We start from the raw sequence: 21,102 nt of genomic DNA on the forward strand, positions 1-21,102 counted from the left end.
GGGGCGATATGGAGGCAACATTTCAAAGCAGGTATATTCTTTAGCCTTTCCTTCTACTTTAACGAATACATTGCAATAAGGCCGTTTTGGAATCTTCTTCTGAAGACACATTTTTAAATACAATTATCACTTAATCTGAATGGGCCAAAGCTAAAGAATAAAGTTTAAGCACAATATAAACTGTTACCTGCTTGACACGAGAAAACTGTGAGAAGGGTCTATTGGTGCCTCTTGGACAACCCTCAACTGGACAACAGTATAGCTTCTGTGACGCTTTTAAGTCTTTTCGTAGTGTGGGATTGGATATTCCTTCCTGAAAAGGAAAAAAAAAAAAAAAAAAAAAAAACACAACAATTAAATTGAAGATTAATGTCACAAGTGACACACAGCAGGATACAGATACAAAAAGTTATTAAATAAAGGTTAATTATTTAACATATAGACAGCAATCAGAAACGTACTTTAGCAGCTTAATCTATTTAACCTTAAACTGGCAGTTTTTTTCCTACCTACAGTAAAGAATCAGATTATTGGTTCTTCCTATGACCACCAAGAACCGAATATTCAGTGCCAACTCTATTTCTGAGTGCCTTCTAGCTTAACCTCTTCTTACCCACGTGCCACTATAAATTAGTACACAAAGTGTTTATGGTCACAGCAGTCAGGGTGTGCCCCATTGTAACAATTTAATTATGGCAATTCCTTAACCGTACAACTTAATTTTAACAGCACTGGCGTGTAGTACCTGGCTTTTCCCTCCCGTAGGTGGTGCCCAAATCACAAAACTGGCTAAACCGAAAAAGAAATTTGACAGGTAACAGTTCACGTTTATTTTGGATGTGTAGATCATAGTTTTCTAGAGAGTTCAGCTTTAACCACTTCCTGCCCGGCCTATAACAGATTGACGGCCAGGCGGTGGTTCAGTTATCCTGACTGGGCATCATATGACGTCCAGCAGGATAACATGCCGCTGCGTGCCCATGGGGGTGCGCATAGCGGCGATCAGTGGAGCGGTCTGTCAATCTGACACACCGCTCCACCGATTTTGGTAAAGAGCCTCGGAGGCTCTTTACCACGTGATCAGCCATGTCCAATCACGGCTGATCACGACGTCAATAGGAAAAGCCACTGATCGGCTTTTCCTCACTCGCGTCTGACAGACGTGAGTAGAGGAGAGCCAATCGGCGGCTCTCCTGACGGGGGGGGGTCTGCGCTGATTGTTTATCAGCGTAGCCCCCCTCGGATGCTCGCACTAGACCACCAGGGAAGCCACCAGGACCACCAGGGAAGTGGGCAACATGTGGATGGCCAGGTATGTACCCCATGCCCATCCACATGTGCAAATTATGCCAGATCTGTGCCAATCAGTGCCCACAAATGGGCACTGACTGGCACCATTATATTTCAGTGATGCCCAGCAATGCCATCCATTAGTGTCATCAGTGCCACCCATCAGTGTCCATTGGTGCCACCCATCAGTGCCCACCTATCAGTGCCACCCATAAGTACCCATCAATGCCACCAGCCAGTGCCCATTAGTTGCATGACCGCGCAATTGTCATTCAAATTGCGACAGCACTGAAAGCTGAAAATTGGCCTGGGCAGGAAGGTGTATAAGTGCCTGTTATTGAAGTGGTTAAACAACTTGTCTACCACTGTAAATGTGTGGACAGATATATGGGAGGATGTTTATTTCTGCAGTGACATTTTTAAAACATTTTTAAAAGCAGAAATAACCCTTGGTGGCAATTACTTGCATCGAATGGTTTACAGGCCGATCCGAGCAGCTCTGTACCCAGCGATAGCTGTGATGACCAATCGCAGTGACCACAAATGTAAACAGTACTGCTGTTTACAATTGAGAGCCCACCCCTTCCTCTCACAATGAAGGAACCGAATGAATGATTAGTCTATACTTCCAGTTTGCAGGCAGTAGAAGATTTGGGGTAGAGGAGATGTGATTGTGGGATGGTCTTTTGCCTCCCCATCCTCTCCTGTACAGATGATATCCACCTTCTACCACTGTATATGACCTGTACAAGCAGTACTGTTGCATCATTTTCAAGCTCCGCATTTTACCCATCTCAAGACTGGCATTTTTATTAGTTTCTAAAAAAAAAAAAAAACGCTGAAAAAGAGACGAGTCTATCTAGTTCAACCAATTAACAAAAAACAAAAAACACACACACACACACACACACACACACACACACACACACACACACACACAGTTGATCCAGAGGAAGGCAAACCCCAAAGCATGATCCAATTCCCTCCAGTGGAGGGGGGGGGGGTATTCCTTACTGATCCCCCAGAAGGCAATTGAATATTCCCTGAATCATTTACTCCTGGCATTATTACTTCTAAAAAATAGTATCCAATTATTTTGTACATTTAGAAAAACATCCAGCTCTTTTTAAAACAATCTACTGAGCTGGCCAGAGCTACAGTAGTTCTTGAGGGAGTCTATTCCACAGCTCTTACTGTGAAGAAGCCTTTCCATATTGAAGGTTAAATCTCTTTTCCTCCAGACAGAGTGCCTCTTGTCCCCTGCAATGGCCGGTAAGTGAATAACTCAACACCAAGTTTACTAGATGGACCACTTATGTATTTATACATGTTGGACCATATCCCACTTTATCTCCTCTTCTCAAGTTAAAATAAATTCAGTTCCTCTAATCTTTCCTCATAGCTAGAGTTCCTCCATGCTTCTTATCAGTTTGGTTGCTCTTCTCTGCACTCTCTCCAGTTCTCAAATATCCCTTTTTGTGAACTGGTGCCCTTTTATTAATGATTTGTACAGGGGAAAATTAGGTCTCTCCCTCTCCATTCCTCTGTTGATACAAGAAATTTGTTTGCTCGCTTCAGAAACTGCAGCTTGGTATTGCATGCCATTATTAAAGTGGCTCAATGTTTTTTGTGAAGCAGCCCCCCCCCCCATACTTACCCAAGCCCCATCACAATCCAGTGACCTGCACATCAGCCTCAGCTCTCTGGGGACTCATTCCTTGTTGGCTGAGGCAGCAGTGGGAGCCATTGGCTATCAATCACAGCCAGTGAGCCAATGAAAAGAGAGGGCGCGTGTCCAAGCCACGGCTCTGTGTGTGAATGGACACGCAGAGTCATGGCTCAGGTGCCCACACAGCAAGCTGCTTGCTCTAGGGTCACTTGGTAGGAGGAAGGGGCCAGGAGCACCGGTGGGGGTGAGAAGAGGAAGATCCAGCCTGCTATGTGCAAAACCTCTGCACAGAGCAGGTGAATAACCGGCTTCTTTTTTTTTTTTTTTTTTTTTTTTTTAAGAAACTAGCCTTTAATATCACTTTAAGTATATTAGGGCTGCAACTAACGAATATTTTCATAATCGATTAGTTGGCCGATTATTGTTTCGATTAATTGATTAAATCGGTTAATAACATCAAAAAAAGTGTGGTGTATAATTTAGTTAATATGTAAAGTTTTTTTTTTTTTAAAAAAGGCAATTTATTCCTAAATATCTCTATGCAGTGGTAAATATAAATAACCAACTATATGGTTAGGGAGCAAAATCTCTAATCCACTCTGAGAATAACAGACAGAAGAGATATACTGTATATACTATTAAAGAGTAAATCTGGTAAATATCAGACTCAGAGATCAAGTTTCTGTATTAAAAAAAACAATGTCTTCCTTCAAAAAAAGAAAATGTAATTTTAAGAACATTGGTTTTCGATTTTCTAATTGTTAGTGGGGTCATATTGACGTTCATTTTCAACCACAGTGACGGGAAAATTTGGAAATAGAAAACTTCTGGGTCAAAGGAATTTTCAGACAGTGTATGTGGTTTTCGTACAGAGATTACATTCATTTTAAACAGAAATGTTAAAAGCAAGTGAAAATTTCAAACAACATTCTCGTCTGAAAATTGATCCGTGTGGCCAGCATAAGGCTCGGTACACACCTATGCAGTTTGCTTGTGATCTGTTTCTGCAGTGCTTTTTGATTTTTACACACGTGATTTTTGCTGCAATTTGCGTTTTTGCATTATTTTGGCCAATTTGTTGTTGGGCAGATTAAAAAACACAAATTGCTGCAAAAACACATTACATGCTTTTCTGCAGCTTCTCCATTGAAGTATATTGAACCAAAAATGCACAGTTTTGGGTTAAAAAAAAAAGTCCCTGACCCTTTCCAAACACGCAGTGGCTGAAAAAAGCATAGATGTGAACGTGTCCCATAGGAAACCATGTAAATGAACTGTAGTGTGTTTCTGCAAAAAGCACCAAAAAACACATAGATGTGAACCAAGTCTAAAACGTTTAGTAAAATTATGGGGTTAAAAAAAAATAAAATTACACTTTATAGTACAAAAAAAAAAGCAGATAATCACTGTAAAGGGTTCATTTTATTACAGTAGAACTGTGAAAGTAATTTTTACAGTAGCGATTTGCTCTTTTTGTACTATAAAGGGCTCATTTTAGTTTTTTTTTTAACCCCATTATGTTACTGGCCGATTAATCGATTATGGAAATAGTAATCGATTATTTTCATAATCGATTAGTTGCCGATTAATCGATTAGTTATTTCAGCCCTTAAGTATATGATCTACCAGAACACCCAGATCCTTCTCCACCATCGACTCCCCCAGCTGTTTTCTCCACCTAAAGAAAGCTCTGCCACAAAAATGAAATACAATTCATTTGGGGGCAATGTTGCATGATTGAGGAATCAGCCAAACTATCACAGCACTAAAAGTAGAAAAATGGCCTGGTAATGAAGGGGTATATTCAGGCTTGTACTCAAGTGGTTAAAGATGGAAAAGAACAAAACAAATGCACAGAATGAATAGCTTACATACTAGCTTAAAAAAAATAAAATAAAAATAGATCTGGCATCACTGCATTCACAGCGCCTGCTCCGAAGCCAAATGTCTAGACCCAAAACTAAATAAAAAAAAAAAAAAAAAGCCGAAATTCGCTAGTGGAAAATGGCCATTGGTAATCAGCTATAACAATGTAGCTACACAATACATACAAGCAGTGAAAAAATGTTATGCAATTCTCATTGTCGTGGCCTTACTTTACCGTTGGGCACACACGGGCACGGGCACACACACACCAAAAAAAAAAAATTAAAAAAAAAATTTTTTTTTTAAATTAAAAGAAAAAGGAGGAAGAAAACTAACAGATTTACATAATTTCTTTATGCTTTCTAATCTAACCACTTTTCCAGAGTCACTGGTTGAGCTTCATTATTGGTGGGGACATATTTGCTGGCGTCTTTCGTTTAGAAAAACAGAATGAAGGGGAAATGCATAAAAGGTGGTGTAGACGCCCTTTAGAATTTTGGCGGATCGTCACACAAAAATGAGTAGTGCTTGTGCTCAATTTTTGTACCGTCTGAGAATCTGTTGGGGCCCGGCAGCGAAGGTGGAGTGTCCACACTGGATGCGCCTTCCTTAGTACACTCCCTTTTTGACCACTGCGCCCCACACTGACGGGTGTATGGCCAAGGAGTTGCAGTGTGGTAGGTGGAGCCTAATGGGAGGACTCAGAGACTGGTTCCCCATCGGGTCTGCCTTTCTGTTGATGGACAGCACATGGCAACGGGCACACCCATAGCTGCTGTTTAGTCCAATCGCAGATTTCAAATGCACCCACTGCCAATCAGAGCTGACTGGGGAACTAGTTACTCAGTTCCCCATCAGGCTCTGCCCACCCAGTGACAAGTCATTTCCCAAATATGGGCATTGCCATCCCCAACCACTTTGCTTACATTTGTTGGCGGTAATTAGAACTACCTGAATTTGGTGCAGCAAGGTTACCAAGCCTGGTGCAAATGCTTGCCTGATTTAGCTGCTTTATTGAATTCCCCTGACAGAACCTAGTAATGTGGCAGCTTGGCCCACAATACAAAGTCAGCCTGCTTTACTGCGGTCAATAATTTATCGTCATTTAGCAATTTCCAGTTTAAAATCTACAGATTTTCTTATTATGCCACTTTATAACCCTGCCACTGAAGGACCTTGTTCAGGCACTTCCTGCTATAGGGTGACAACACTCTGTGCCAGTTTCACAAGTACTCTTCTGCATGGTCACCCAGTCACAAGTGCCTCCTGGCACTATAGGTAGTTTTCACTATCAGGAAGCCTTCTTTAACCACCCTATAGCAGTTTTACGCCAGATCAAAATAAATAGAAATTATATTATAATATATATATTTATATTTTACATACACACTCTTGCACTTCCGCCTGCAGGGGGCACGTGTGTGCCACTGGCGGTCCGCTTCTGCTGTGATTATTCAGAGCCGAAGCCTATCCGCGGGCGTAGATCGATGTCCGCTGGCACCCAATGATCATCAGGCAGAGACTCAGAACAATGCGCCGCCTAAGTAAACAAGGCAGAGTTCCGTTCTGACAAAAGCAGCACACATAGTAAAAACGCAAACACTGGCTAGCCCAGTGATGGTGAACCTTGGCACCCCAGATGTTTTGGAACTACATTTCCCATGATGCTCTTGCACTCTGCAGTGTAATTGAGCATCATGGGAAATGTAGTTCCAAAACATCTGGGGTGCCAAGATTCGCCATCACTGGGCTAGACACATAATTAACCCTTTGATCACCCTAGACGTTCAACCCATTCCCAGTGTAGTAGTGACAGTGCATATTTTTAGCACGGATCACTGTATTAGGGTCACTGGTTCCCACAAAGTGTCAGCGTCTGATGGTCCGCCGCAATACTGTAGTCCCGCTAAAGTCCAGTAGATATCCCATAGTTTGTAGACGCTATAAAGCTCATGTAAACCAATCAATATCATAAACTTAGCAGAATATATATTGCCTAAATTTATGATAAAAATCTGTTTTTTTTTTTTTTATATTGGATATGTTTTATAGCAGAAAGTAAAACATATGGTTTGTTTTTTCCTCAAAATAAATCGGTCTTTTTTTGTTTGTTTATAGCACAAAAAAAAAAAAAACGCAGTGGTGATCCATTTATGGGAAAAATTACACAAAATTGTATTTGGGTACAGCGTTACACGATCGCGCAATTGTCAGCTAAAAGGAACGTAGTGCTGCATCGCAAAAAGTGGCCTGGTCATGAAGGGGGCGTAAATCTTCCAGAGGTCAAGTGGTTAATGACATGGAGCTGACACAAGCAAATGTAGACAGACAGTGGCTGTAAAGGGTTCAAATCTCAGCCCTTTCAGCAGGAACTAGCCGAGATTCGAACCATGTATGGGCAGGCTGAATGTACTTAAATTGTACATCATGGGTACAACCAGCCTGCCAGGTTTTACATGTGATTATTGCTAGCAGCTGTTATAACTGCTAACAATCACAGTGTTCTCCTGGCGGGGATGGCTTTCCCTACCAGAAGAACACAATAGCTCCACAGGAGGCAGACAGTGTTGATGGGGGAATCAAGGGGGTTCTCTTTCCTGCAAAAATCACTGTCTATGGCTGGCCTTAAGGTCATCCCGTTAGGGTGAAACAGTATGACTTTGAAGTCAGCTGGAAAGACCACTGTGCCCAGCAAGGGACACCCTGCCTGACACACCCAGAAGTGTCAAATAATGGTATTCATAGCTCTACAAACCAATAAAGAATGGGCTCACCACTTGCCAGGAAGGGAAATATTGAACAAGTCCTTTTACAGGGGGGGGGGGGGGGGGGTCTCATGGCTCCATTTTGTGATCTTGGTGAAGTAGGACAGTAATTGAAAGGTTTGATAAGATCGGATTCAGCCATTAGCAACAATGACGCAGCAATACTTTCATCAGCAGTTGCATTCAGACAATAATGTACACGTCAAAACACGCCACTCTACTGGAAGATGAAAGGCAAACAGAATACATTAAACTCAGCAGAGCACTCCAAACAGACACCCATTATTTGCTGCAAGAAGACTGAGTTACTGTATCATGCATCATACTTTTGCTGTTCACCTAGTTAATGTAGAAATTATATGACTTCTAAGGAGCAGCATAGAAAGCTAAAAGTGGTAATAAACCTCAAATTAAAAATGTAATATATTGCAACTTACCAATCAAATGTGTGGCTGCATCCATTTTATTTTTTAAGCTTCTTTCCCTCTGTTCTCACCTGGTGATCTGGCCAGTAACATACCTCCTGTACTAAAGAGCCCCCACTCTGGATGAAGGAGCACAGGGGCACCTTTGGACAGTAGCGTTGTTAATCTGGGGGGAGGGGAGTGTTAGATGGACTAGCAGATTTAAATACACAAACTAATTGAAGCCATACTCCATCTATCACTTTATAAGCAGTTACAGCAACAGAGTTTTTCCTATTTTGGAACAAAGGTTTTATATAGATGAATAAAAGCTGATCGCTGTAAGCACAACTGACAGTGTTAAATGGATTGCCTCAAACTGCTACATTTGCAAGACAGCTTGTGCTTTTGAAAAACAGACTTACTGGTCAGATTACCAGGGGAAAATAAAAGAAAGAAAGGCTAAAAAAAGAAAAACTAATACAGCAATCACATCTAAGAACTGGTAAAGTGCAATATAAAAACTTTATTTGGGTTTAAAACGGCTTAAAGTTTAACTCAAAATAAAAGTTTTTTTAAGTTTTGGAAGTAATAACTTCCATTACTTCTGTCTGATATTTACTTTTACTTTGTTTTTCTTGTCTGTGGGGAGATTTCCCCCATACTTCCTGTCCCTGCAGCAGAAGAGAATGGGGGAGCAGATGTCACTGGGACAGGAAGTTCTGGCTCTTCCTCACTCTTCCAGAAATGTTTTTTTTGTGTGTCACCATTGGAAAGACATCTAATCAATTCCTGTCCCAGCAAGAGCTTCTAACCCAGTGGTCCTCAAACTGAAGGTCAGACATGTTCCTTTGCTTGCCTCAAAGTGGTATTAAAGGTTCGGCTTTTTTTTTTTTTTTTTTTTTATAAATAAACATGTTATACTTACCTACTCTGTGCAGTGGTTTTGAACACCGCAGCCCAGATCCTCTTCTTAGGTCCGCCGTCGGCACTGCTGGCTCCTCCCTCTTGACCAGTACTCCCAATTGCAAGCTTCTTGCTATGGGGGGCACAAGTGTGTGCTCACTCCCGAGCCCTGCTTTATGTGTCCATAAGATACAGAGCCGCAGCTCAACCCCACCTTCCCACTCTCTCCTCACTGGCTCACTGGATGCAATTGACAGTGGGAGCCAATGGTTCCCGCTGCTGTCTCAGCCAATGAGGAGGGGGAGACCCAGGACATTCCTGGGTCGAGAGGGAGCTCAGGTAAGTATTAGGAGGGCTGTGGGGGTAGCAGCACACAGATTTTTTTTACTCTCATGCATACAATGCGCACAATATGTAACACAACATGTATTTGGGTTCTTCTAATCTTTACTTAAGACACGTATGCACTTGAACTATTTTTCGGATTCACCAATAAGCAATTCAGTTGAAATATTAGTCAAAAGGGCCCACATATCTTGATATTACTCCAAATGTTTGTTGGAAAGTGGTCTGAAAGATCCTCTTAACAAAACTGTGGCTTCCCTGGCCATTAGAGGTCAGTTGTAAGTGAAGGCAGGATCCGATCACCAGCAGTGACAATGTGCACCATAACCTCAAAAGCCTGGGACTGGTGACGCAACAAGTTTATGTCAATGTAGAGGGGAGGAAGCTCAACAATTGAATCAAACCATCTGCTCAGATGATTTCCATAACTGTAGAAATAAAGTCAACCAGAAAGCAGCGGTAAAATTACCACGGTCAATGTTTCTTATAAGTTCTGTAAAAGGTAAATGTTTTTTCAATTGAGTAGGGAAAACTTAAGTATCACTTCAACTATTATAAAACCATATTTGAATCCCCCACGGGACCTAGTGCAAGTAGCACTTGGTCCTGTTCCAAGCTGTATTGTTGATGGGCAGATGGGTCGGGACAGCTTGAGACAATACAGAGACCAGTGTGGGCGACGGGAGAAGATGATGACAATAACATGTATTCTCATGTATGGATTACGGTACTTGTTTGTAAGCACTGAGTATTTTGCCTGCGATCAGGTAATCCAGAAGAATCCAATTGTTCACATTACTCTGAATGGGAAATGCAGCACACAAGGAGGGGGGCAGAGGCTTCAGTGACGACAGTAACTCCCCTATGGGAAGGCCAATAATTTGGGCTTCAGCCTGGGGTGGAGCTACAGCCAGCATAAACAACAAATGGATTTTCATTTCCGAACCAATGCACAGACCTTATGTGGGACAGAGTGCTATGTGGGATTTAGGATTTTTATTTTTTTTTTTTAAAGTTGTCCCGAAAAGTCTATTTTAAAAAGGAATATCAGGCTATGTTTGCTGTGTACCACTGGATAGATTTCCTTGCACTAAAAAGTTTAGTCTTTACATTCTCTTTAAGAGAATCCTTCCACGATATAAACAATGCAGGCAATGTTTTTGAAAATGCTTGTTTCCTTGTCCTGCCGATTTCTGGCTTTATCTGGAAAGAGTACACTAATTGGCAATTCTGACTGTACATTCAATATACTGAATCCAGAGAGACTACAGGCTACCAGCAGCGTCTAGTATGAATTGTATGCTGGTGATCCATCTTTATTTCCTCCTCTACAGAGGGGAACAGGAAGGTGATTCAAGCTTTGCTGGAGTGCGCTGTGAACGTAAATCTCAACAGCACTCCATGTTTGTCACATTCAGCTGGACTTGTTCTGTAATGTTGGATATTTGTAGCTTATGCAAGCCACTTCTTCACTTCTAATGAGTGTCAAGAGGATACCCGAGCATTTACATCCACACAGGTAGCTACAAACACCTTCAGCCATGGGAATCAAAGGTTTACCGCCTATGAACCCTTTCAAAACCAAGGATGGAACTAAGCAACTAGAACATGGTAGCTATAAATGCTGGGTTATCTTCCTGACACTCATCAGAACTGAAGAAGTGACTTGAAGAGGCTGCAAAAGGTCTTCAACATTACAGAACATTCCAGTGGAATGACTAAATACTACTAGATATACCATGACCTGGATACATTCAGAACCTTCATAGACACTCTACGTTTGAAACCAGCCTGGGTGGAAATGAGCACTTTTTAGTTTACAGTAGAAGCCATTAGATCTCAGCAGCCACCTCTATGTCTCTATTGGACGTTGGCTCTCTTGGCAGTGGTTCGAAAGTCAGGGACACTAATGGGAGTACAGCTGGCCCTCCTGCACTGAGCTCAGGCCCAATCAGCTCAGCAGGGGGGCCCAAATACTTTTGGGTGCATGCACATTAATCCCAGAGACCAAGGTTCCCAGTGATTAAAGAAAAGTTGCCGGGACCCATCACTTCAGCAGCAGGGGCCAGGAATAAAATTCTTTACTCATTTTCAAGAGTAGGTTGGGTAGTTTTCCCATGCCTTGGTTGCCAACAATTAAACTAAAGTAGATCTATAGACAAAAATGTATTTTATTTTGGATAGACTAGGGGAGGGTTATAACTCTTCGTCAGATATTGTTTCACCATCTGTATCCCATTGCAGAGATTTCCCCTATACTTCCTGTCCCACCGCCAAACAGGAAGGGAGAGGAAATCTCTGAAAATTAAGGGGGACTCCCATGTTACTAGAACTAGTGTCCCCATTGGAAGATTTCCCTTCTATTACTTTTCTGGGGAAAAAAACTTGGGATTTACTTTCACTTTCAATGATAATGGTAAACAGGACAAATAGACATGGTGAATCTCTTTACCAGGAGTAAAGATAACCACAAAAACTGTCAGGTGACAATGAATGGCTTTGATTCATGCCATTTGCGTACAGTTGTGTTGCTAGCTGTGCTTGGTCACAGTGATCACATGGTACAGACAGGGCTAATCACAGTCCACCTCTACCATGTGATTAGCTGTGGCCACAGTTAATCACAATACACACTGAATGAATCAGTTTCATTCAGTAAAAAATGGTTGCTTATACCAGTGGGAAAAAAATAAAATAAAAAATCCTGATCACTTCCCCAGAGTAGTACAAGGTTTCGATGGTAACACCATATTAAAGAAAAAAAAAAGGCCGTCAGTACATCAGGATTGATCCATTTTCAGATAGATATGGACATATATAATAGATCTAGAGCTTGTAGACTCTATAATTTTCCTAGCGACTAAATACAGAGATTTGTTTTTTTTAACCAAGGAAATGTAGCAGAATACCGCCTGACCTAAATTTGAGGAATTATTGTTTGCAAAAGTTTTTTTTTTTTATTTTAAAAAAGGGGGGGGGGGGGGGGTCTTTTTATGTTTATTTGGCGAGAAATAAAAAAACCCAGTGATTAAATACCACCAAAAGAAAGCTCTATGTGTGAAAGAAAAATGATAAAAATTTCATATGGGTACAGTGTTGCATGACCGCACAATTGTCATTCAAAAAGAGGCAGCACTGGAAGCAGAAAATTGGCCTGGGCAGGAAGGGGTTTAAGTGCCCGGTAATGAAGTGGTTAATAGTATAGTGTGAATGACAGTTCTGAGGCTGCATTTGACCTGCTTTGCAATCCTTAGGCTGAAACAGATCCTGTTAGGGCTCATGTACACACAGACTAGGTTGACCGCCGGAGGTCAAAACATTCCTATCCTGAACGCGATTCTTCCGAGGTTGAATCTCCCCTAACCGCAGCAGCTTCTAAACTCTTGTAAAAGCCTATATGTACATGGACACAGTTTTGGCAAAAAAAAAAAAGTCAAAAGGTCCTAAGCTCAAGTTTAGATGCTGTAGTGTACATGAAAGTGGTTATAAACTTCAGACATGAAAAAGAACAAAAGCAGATCCCTCTATAGTGTGTACTTGCTTCCATCAGCACGAGTCACTTCTCACAAGTTTTGCTGACAACCAAGAGAAAAATGATGACACCGGAGGGAGCTCCAGCTGATTGGCAGCCTCAGCTGTTCCTGGGTGCTGTGTGAAGGGGGATGTGTCTCTTCCCTCCAATCCGCTCTCAGAGCTCTCCTCACTGAGCTCTGCAGTGTGTAATTTTAGCTCTCAAACCCCTATTCTCTGAAAGCTCAGACACGTTTTATAAATCCTGGATTCTGAATGGCTGTACAGAATAAAAAAAAAAAAAAAAAAAAAAAGGAGGCACTTTACAGTCATTTTAGTGCTAAAAGTAGCGCCTGTAAAGCGCCTCTCCTGTCACTTCAGTGTGAAAGCCCGAGTGCTTTCACAGTGAAGCGGTGCGCTTGCAGGACAGTAGAAAAAATCCTGCAAGCAGCATCTTTGGGGTGGTTTAGGAGCAGTGTATACACCGCTCCTAAACTGCCCTGACCATTGAAATAAACGGACAGCGGCGCTACACAGGCGGTATTGACCCCTTCTTCGGCCGCTAGCGCGGGTTAAAAGCGTCCCGCTAGTGGCTGAAAAGAGCTGCTAAAACAACGGTAAAGCCCTGCTAAAACTAGCGGCGCTTTACCGCTGACGCTCTCACCGCTCCAGTGTGAAACTGCCCTAAGGGTTTACAACCATGTTAAAGTTGACGTCAAAAGAGCTGTAAACAATGCAAATATTGCAGCACTGAAAGGTTATGTTAAGCACCCATATCTTGTTTCTATCAGCCATCTTAATATTCACATATTTCCATTTCTGATATGTACAGTTAGATACCTATTTAAACTTCACAAATATCTGTCAAAGCGTGAGATTCTTGTAAAATGAAATATTTCACACGTTCCTTATCTAAAGTTTTCTCAGCCTCCCTTGTACCTAGCAGCTGAGAAACAAAGAACAACGAGTATTTGTTTTAACTAGTTGGAACTTCATATGAAATGTATCATCATCTACTGCGCATGTTTCTTTTTAGTATTCTGTGTGACTTGTAATTTTGCTATATTAATTAAGACGTTAGGATGCAAAACCAATACAGCCCTTTCCCAAACATAATACCGTGTGCATCTCGTTTGTAATTTGGGACTTGGCTCCGGATATATCTGAATTGCACAATACATCGATCCGAGGTCTGAGAGGTTAAAAGGGACCCCCCCCCCCCTAGACACAGGATTAACCCTTTCAAACACGTCATAAATTTATTAAAGCGATTGTAAAGTCTTGGGTTTTTTTTGTTAAAAATAACAAACATGTCATACATACCTACTCTGTTGCAGTGGTTTTGCACAGAGCATCCCAGATCCTCCTCTTCTTGGGTCCCTCCTTGGTGCTCCTTCCTCTTGTTGAGTGCCCCCACAGCAAGCAGCTTGCTATGGGGGCACCCGAGCCGAGCCACAGCTCCCTGTATCCATTCAGACACAGAGCTGCGGCCAGGCTCCACCCCCTCATTGGCTCACTGACTGAGATCAGCAGGAGCCAATGGTGCTTTGCTGCTGTCTCAGCCAATGAGGGGGGAGAGACAGCCCAGTCTCTCGTGCAACATCGCTGGATCGAGATGGGGCTCAGGTAAGTATTAGGGGGCTGCTGCATGCAGAAGGTTTTTTTATCCTAATGCAAAGAATGCATTCAGATAATAAACCTTCTACCTTTACTTTAATGTATGCAAGTAGTGTCAGCTGAATCTGACCTGGTATCCGCCTTTTGCAGTCAGCTCACAGAGGAGTGAAGGAAAGGGAAGTCATTTAGATTTGAATCTAGAATTTAGAATGCAAGGGACATGCTGATAGACGTAGAGAGCAGAGTGACATAAGCTCATCAGTATACAGCCTCACTGTCCAGTCACAGGGTAAGGTGGACAGGGAACATGCAAGTGAAAAACTGAAGCATTGAAAGATCAGGTCTTCTGCCTTCCTAGACAAGTCTGTGCTGTGTGGCAGAGCTGTGCAAGTCTCAGGACTGCATTAACAGAAAAAAAAACAATCATTTGGCAGGTAAAAAAAAACATCCTTATATGCATTTCATCCCTGTATTTAGTTGTTTTCCTGTTCATGTTTCAAGCAGTATTGAACCAAAAATGTAATATATTACAGCTTTCCAGTCATTAGGTGTGGTGGCTGCATTAGTTTGCTTAGACTCTTCCCCCCCCGCCTTTTTTTTTAACTTGGTGATCTGGCCAGTAACACTTCCTGTATTATACTAGCTCATTATGAAATACTTACCTTAGAACGATGTCCTCCAGTGCCGCCCGCACTCCATTCCCACGGCCAACATATTTTACCAGAGTTACTTCCAGGTTCACGGGCTCCGGCACTGTGATTGGCCAGAGCTGCAATGGCGTCACTCCCGCGCATGTGCGCGGGAGCCGCTGGTCACGGCACAGGCAGGCCGTTTCTTCAGTGCGCAGGCACCGATTACGTCGGCAGCAGCGTATATAGTGAATATCTCCTAAACTGTGCAAGATTAGGAGATATTTACAGTACCTACAGGTAAGACTTAATATAGGCTTACCTGTAAGTACAAGTGGTGTAACAGTTTACAACCACTTTAAGAGTGTCCCCACTGTGGATGAATGAGCACAGGAGGCAAAGCAGACAGCAGCATTGTCAGTTGGGGTGGGTAGTGTTAAAATGAACCAGCAGATTTAAATACACTAAAAAATTGTATGCAAACTCTGGATCACACTTTATAAACCGTTACAGCCAACTGTATTTTTTCTTTTTAGGAGAACAGTTTTACTTGAATGAATAAATTATGAAATTTGTAAGCACTCCTGTCAGTGTTAAATAGCATTAAAAAAAAAGGAAAAAAAAAAAAAAAAAGAAGACCCACTGGCTGGATCACCAGATAGAAATAGGAGAAAGCCTAAAAAAGAAAACTAATGCAGCCATCACATCCAAGAACTGGCAAGCTGCAATATAATAAAGGTTTGCTTTTGGGCTTAAAACTGCTTTAAGATGCGTTTGGTGTCTGAATGCATGCATTTCAGCAGTGCTGTGTTCAAAGGCAAAAGGCTGCAGTGTGTGTGTGTGTGTGTGAGATATAGATATATATATATATATATATATATATATATATATATATATATATATATATATATATATATATATATATATATATATATATATATATATATATATATACACATACACACACACACACAGTATTTATCGGCATAGGAGGGAAACTTCAGGGAAAAAATCTTAAATTTTAAATAAAGAACTTTGAAGCAAAATAAGGGTCAGTGCCCATCAATGCAGCCTCACCATTGCCCATCTGCAGCCTCAACTCTGATTACTGCTGCCTCGGAGGAGACAGGGCGGGGGGTGGGACGAGCGCCGTCAGATTACATACAGCGAGAATCTCCTGTTTAATCGGCGGCCTCTTTAATACAAAGTCCCGCCTCTTGGACCAGCTTCTATGATAGACAGAACACTGGTCCAATGCTGACCCAGGAGACGGGACTTCCTATTACAGAGGCCGCTGAGTAAGCAGGAGATGCTCGCTGTATGTAATCTGACGTTGCTCGTCAAGCGGGAGAGAGAAGCTCATCATGAATCTAGGGGGCACGGGGAGGGAGGAGCTTATGAATCTCGGGGGCACGGGGAGGGAGGAGCTTATGAATCTCGGGGGCACGGGGAGGGAGGAGCTTATGAATCTCGGGGGCACGGGGAGGGAACGGCGCTTATGAATCTCGGGGGCACGGGGAGGGAACGGCGCATCCAAAATCTCGGGGGTCCGGGGAGGGAACGGCGCATCCAAAATCTCGGGGGTCCGGGGAGGGAACGGCGCATCCAAAATCTCGGGGGTCCGGGGAGGGAACGGCGCAACCAAAATCTCGGGGGTCCGGGGAGGGAACGGCGCAACCAAAATCTCGGGGGTCCGGGGAGGGAACGGCGCAACCAAAATCTCGGGGGTCCGGGGAGGGAACGGCGCAACCAAAATCTCGGGGGTCCGGGGAGGGAACGGCGCAACCAAAATCTCGGGGGTCCGGGGAGGGAACGGCGCAACCAAAATCTCGGGGGTCCGGGGAGGGAACGGCGCAACCAAAATCTCGGGGGTCCGGGGAGGGAACGGCGCAACCAAAATCTCGGGGGTCCGGGGAGGGAACGGCGCAACCAAAATCTCGGGGGTCCGGGGAGGGAACAGCGCAACCGAAATCTCGGGGGTGCGGGGAGGGAACGGCGCAACCAAAATCTCGGGGGTCCGGGGAGGGAACGGCGCAACCAAAATCTCGGGGGTCCGGGGAGGGAACGGCGCAACCAAAATCTCGGGGGTCCGGGGAGGGAACGGCGCAACCAAAATCTCGGGGGTCCGGGGAGGGAACGGCGCAACCAAAATCTCGGGGGTCCGGGGAGGGAACGGCGCATCCAAAATCTCGGGGGTCCGGGGAGGGAACGGCGCAACCAAAATCTCGGGGGTCCGGGGAGGGAACGGCGCATCCAAAATCTCGGGGGTCCGGGGAGGGAACAGCGCAACCGAAATCTCGGGGGTGCGGGAGGGAAGGGTGTTTTTAAAATCTTGGGTGTGCAGAAGGAAAAGGGGCATCTAAAATCTGGGTTAGGGGTGCAGGAAGGAATGTTAAACCTGGGGGCTGCAGGAGGGAAGAGCACATTTTAAATATGGGGGGGGTGCAGGAGGGAGGTGGACCTGGAAGGTCCTCCTATGTAGGTGGTACTTTCCCCATGCATGGAACTGTCCTCAGTATATAAAAGGGACACCTGACAATGGCCTACACATCTACAGCCAGTACTAAACACTGAAGACAAATGGCAGCCACACACACACACACACAGCAATGAACTTTTCCAGGCTAGGAATAGTTACTATGTTATCAGAACACCCCCTCACCCCCCCTGTATACCTCTCATCCCTCCCCCACATGGACTCACAGCTCTATACAGGATTCCAATCCCTCATTCACACAAGGACACCTTGTATAAATCATACCCCCCTCTCACACGCCACCAGGTGGTATATCCCACGTTCTCCTCACCTGCACTCCATGGGACTTGACCAAATGCATGTTGAGTGCGGGGGGGTTGGGGAGCACTTTACCGCATCCCTTTACAGTGCACAGTATATTGGTGCGGACCTCCCGGGAGAGCTCGCTGACGGACGGCTTGACAATCTCCCAATGCTCGCAGGAATAGAGAGCCCGCACCCTCGCACCTCCCCGTGCAGCCATAACACCCCACCCGGCACCGTACACACACCGGCGTGTACCCAACCCCACCCCCTTCCCCTGTCCGCAGTAAAAGAAAAAAAAAAAACCTACTTCCTGAGGCGGGGCGATAAAACAAAACAAAGGCTCGATTGGATGATAAAGACATATTTACATAAGAAGGCGGGGCACTCTTGTGGGCGTGATCTAGCAACCTCGTATTGTTGCTCTAGGGAAGTGTAGTCGCTGCCAATAACCTTCCGCCTGGTGTTACACCTGACAAATAGTCCCGATGTAGTATAGCGCAGTGCTGGAGTATACACAGAGCGGGGAAGAGGAGCTCAGATATAGGTTGTAGGGGAGAACACACAATACTCTTATGGCTGCTTCATAATTATCTCTGAAGGTCCCCTCGCAGGATTGTGTTACTGCACACACACACACACACACACACTTAAGCCCCGTACACACGATCGGACTTTCCGACGTGAAATGTGTGATGACAGGCTGTTGGCAGAAAAACCGACCGTGTGTATGCTCCATCGGACAATTTTCGGATTTTCCGCGGACAAATGTTGGCTAGCAGGTTTTAAAATTTTCCGCGTACAAGTGTGTGTTGTCCGATTTTCCGAGCGTGTGTACACAAGTCCATCGGACGAAAGTCCAAAGTACAAACACGCATGCTCGGAAGCAAGGAACGAGCCGGAAACGGTCAGTCTTGTAAAACTAGCGTTCATAATGCAGAATTCACATTCGTGACGCGGCAAATTATGAAATCTCTCAATGCAGCGCACAATTCTCTTCTTCTTTATAATGGGATAATAATGAAGCTGCTTTGCTGGTGATATTGACAGAGTTCTGCCAAACGTATTTCAATTTTTTTTCCCTAGTGATATCCAGAATAATCTTCTTTTTTTTTTTTCTTTTTTTTTTTGGGTCAAGTTACCACAACACCATTATTATCTCATAGTTTGTAAGCTCAAAGATATAACTATGTTGGTGTCCCTTGTTAATTTGAAATGTTCATGCTGACTCACAAACAAACTGTCCTTTTTTAAGTAAAACATATAGCCAAGTATTTTTCAAACGTAATACTTTTTATTTAATAGGGAGCACAAGGTTATATAAAAATCAAGAGGAAGGCAGCGATGGAGAAACAGTTGGAATTGGTGAAGCTTTTGTACCCTAGGGCAGACATCAATTATGTGAAGTGCAAAATTGGTAACCCGAGGAGTCCATTTAATAGGGAGCACAATACGGTCCTGGACTCCAAGAGATCGAGAGCAGCAGCAGATGACATATGTCCCAAGGCTGTGGTCTTACAACAGCCTGCATTTTTTGCCAGACCAGACCGAACCCAGGCCATCGCTCTCAACGCTTCCTTCCACACAAATAAACTAAATTAAATAAAAAATGCATTCTCTGCACACAAAAAAAGTAGAACAACTGGAATGATAATTTTAAAAATAAACAAAAATAAAATAAAAAATTGTAGGGGTGAAAATCCCCAGCCCAGCGAACTTGTTGGGGTGTTGAGGCTGCATTTGCCACAGTCTGCCATGCTGCTGTGGTAGGTGGGGTGGCTGTGGAGGATTGTCATCTAAATCGCAAATGTGGGTTTTCTGTGTAATTTGGCCCCTCCTCCCCTTGTTAAGGAGCTTCAGGATCAACTCCTCACACAACTCCTCCTCCATACCCTTCAGCTTATTGGCGGTCATGCAGCCAAATGCCTCCTATGCATCCGGGGCCATGCTAATGGCACTTGTTGCATGCCTGAAGAAGGCAGCCAGTGGCGTCATCCAGGTTTCTGGTCTTCCTGGCCCTTTTAGTAGGAGGGCATAGGGGAGGAATCTGCAACTTTGGCTGCTGGGCACGGGCTGACTGAGACTTTCCTGCGTATGAAAATGGGACATATTTGTTGTTTTTTGGCCATCAATCACACACAATTTTGAGCTCATGACTGTTGCAAATTGAATGTTGACAAATAGAAAAAACTATCATTCTGACCCCAGCATTTTTCATTCTTGCCCCAATCATTTTTAGCCACTACTGTCTATTGATATGTAAGCCACTTTGTTAAGGCAGAAATTTGGGATCAATAACATCTAGTTAACATCATTCTATTTTTGTCTACAAATATGTTCAACAATGCTATACCTGGGTCAAACTGGGCTCCTCCACATCTTCTTCCTGTGTAGAAGGTCCAGGGTGGACCTCAGGAGCTGTGGCCTCAGCCGATGTGGAAGGAAGTGTTGAGAGTGATGGGCGTGGTTCTGTTTGGTCGGACAAAAAAACGCAGGCTGTGGTAGTACCACAGCCTGGGGACATATATGTCATCTGCTGATGCTCCTGATCTCTGGGATTGCATGACCTTCTTGCGCTCCCTATAAAATGTACTACGCAGGCTACTAATTTTGGCCTTCAAATAATTGATGTCTGACTTGGGATACAGAGGCTTCACCAATTCCAACAGTTTCTCCATCGCTGCCTTCCTCTTGATTTTACTTGAGTAATCCCTTGCCATACTTGCCATAGACACAGTAGCTCCCGGTACTGCTGTATAAATTCTGGCAAAAAATCTGGCGCTGTGAATCTATCCACCATTGTGTTTGAAATTAATTAGCAGATGCCTGCAAGACAGAACAAAAGACAAACCCTAATGTCAGGCTAAACTCATAAATAATCTGGTCCCAATATAGGCCTCAATCTATAAGCAGTATAGGTCACTAACCACAATGCCCCAATTTACAACTGTACCTTCGTTTTAGGTTTCGTTTTGGCGATGTTAATCGTTCATCCTCCACTCCCAGATCGTTCCTACGGCCGTTACATTGACCACGCGTTATGGATTTATATACACTGCAAATGCGTGAAACTCCGCCCCTGTCCTTCTTTCTAGTGTATTCCCCGCCTCTTCTCTTTCGGGGCAGTGGGAGAGAAAATGGAGGAGATGTAAGGCCACAAATATGTCGTTTGAAGAAATGGTCGAGATGGTGGACATCTTAGTGAGGACAGACTATGATGAGAATTATGGACCTTACAGAAACCCAAATGCCAGAAAGGCCAAGATCATGGCTAAAGTTGTGAGAAGTCTGCACAGGAATTTTGGTGTACGACGATCCAAGG

General features: G+C 43.6%; 1 protein-coding gene across 1 annotated transcript in view; it reads right to left on the bottom strand.

Annotated features, from left to right (window-relative positions):
- Positions 1 to 18,084, bottom strand: part of ATMIN (ATM interactor) — a 30,618-nt gene extending 12,534 nt beyond the window's left edge. The window contains exons 1-2 of the mRNA XM_073605513.1: positions 17,809 to 18,084; positions 188 to 313 (exon numbers count right to left, since the gene is read on the bottom strand). Coding sequence (XP_073461614.1) covers positions 188 to 313; positions 17,809 to 18,000 — 318 coding nt within the window. The 5' untranslated portion in view covers positions 18,001 to 18,084. The remainder of the gene's footprint in view (positions 1 to 187; positions 314 to 17,808) is intronic.
- Between the last annotated feature and the right edge of the window lie 3,018 nt (positions 18,085 to 21,102).

This window comes from Aquarana catesbeiana, linkage group LG11 (assembly GCF_042186555.1).
Source record: "Aquarana catesbeiana isolate 2022-GZ linkage group LG11, ASM4218655v1, whole genome shotgun sequence".
NCBI lineage: Eukaryota > Metazoa > Chordata > Amphibia > Anura > Ranidae > Aquarana > Aquarana catesbeiana.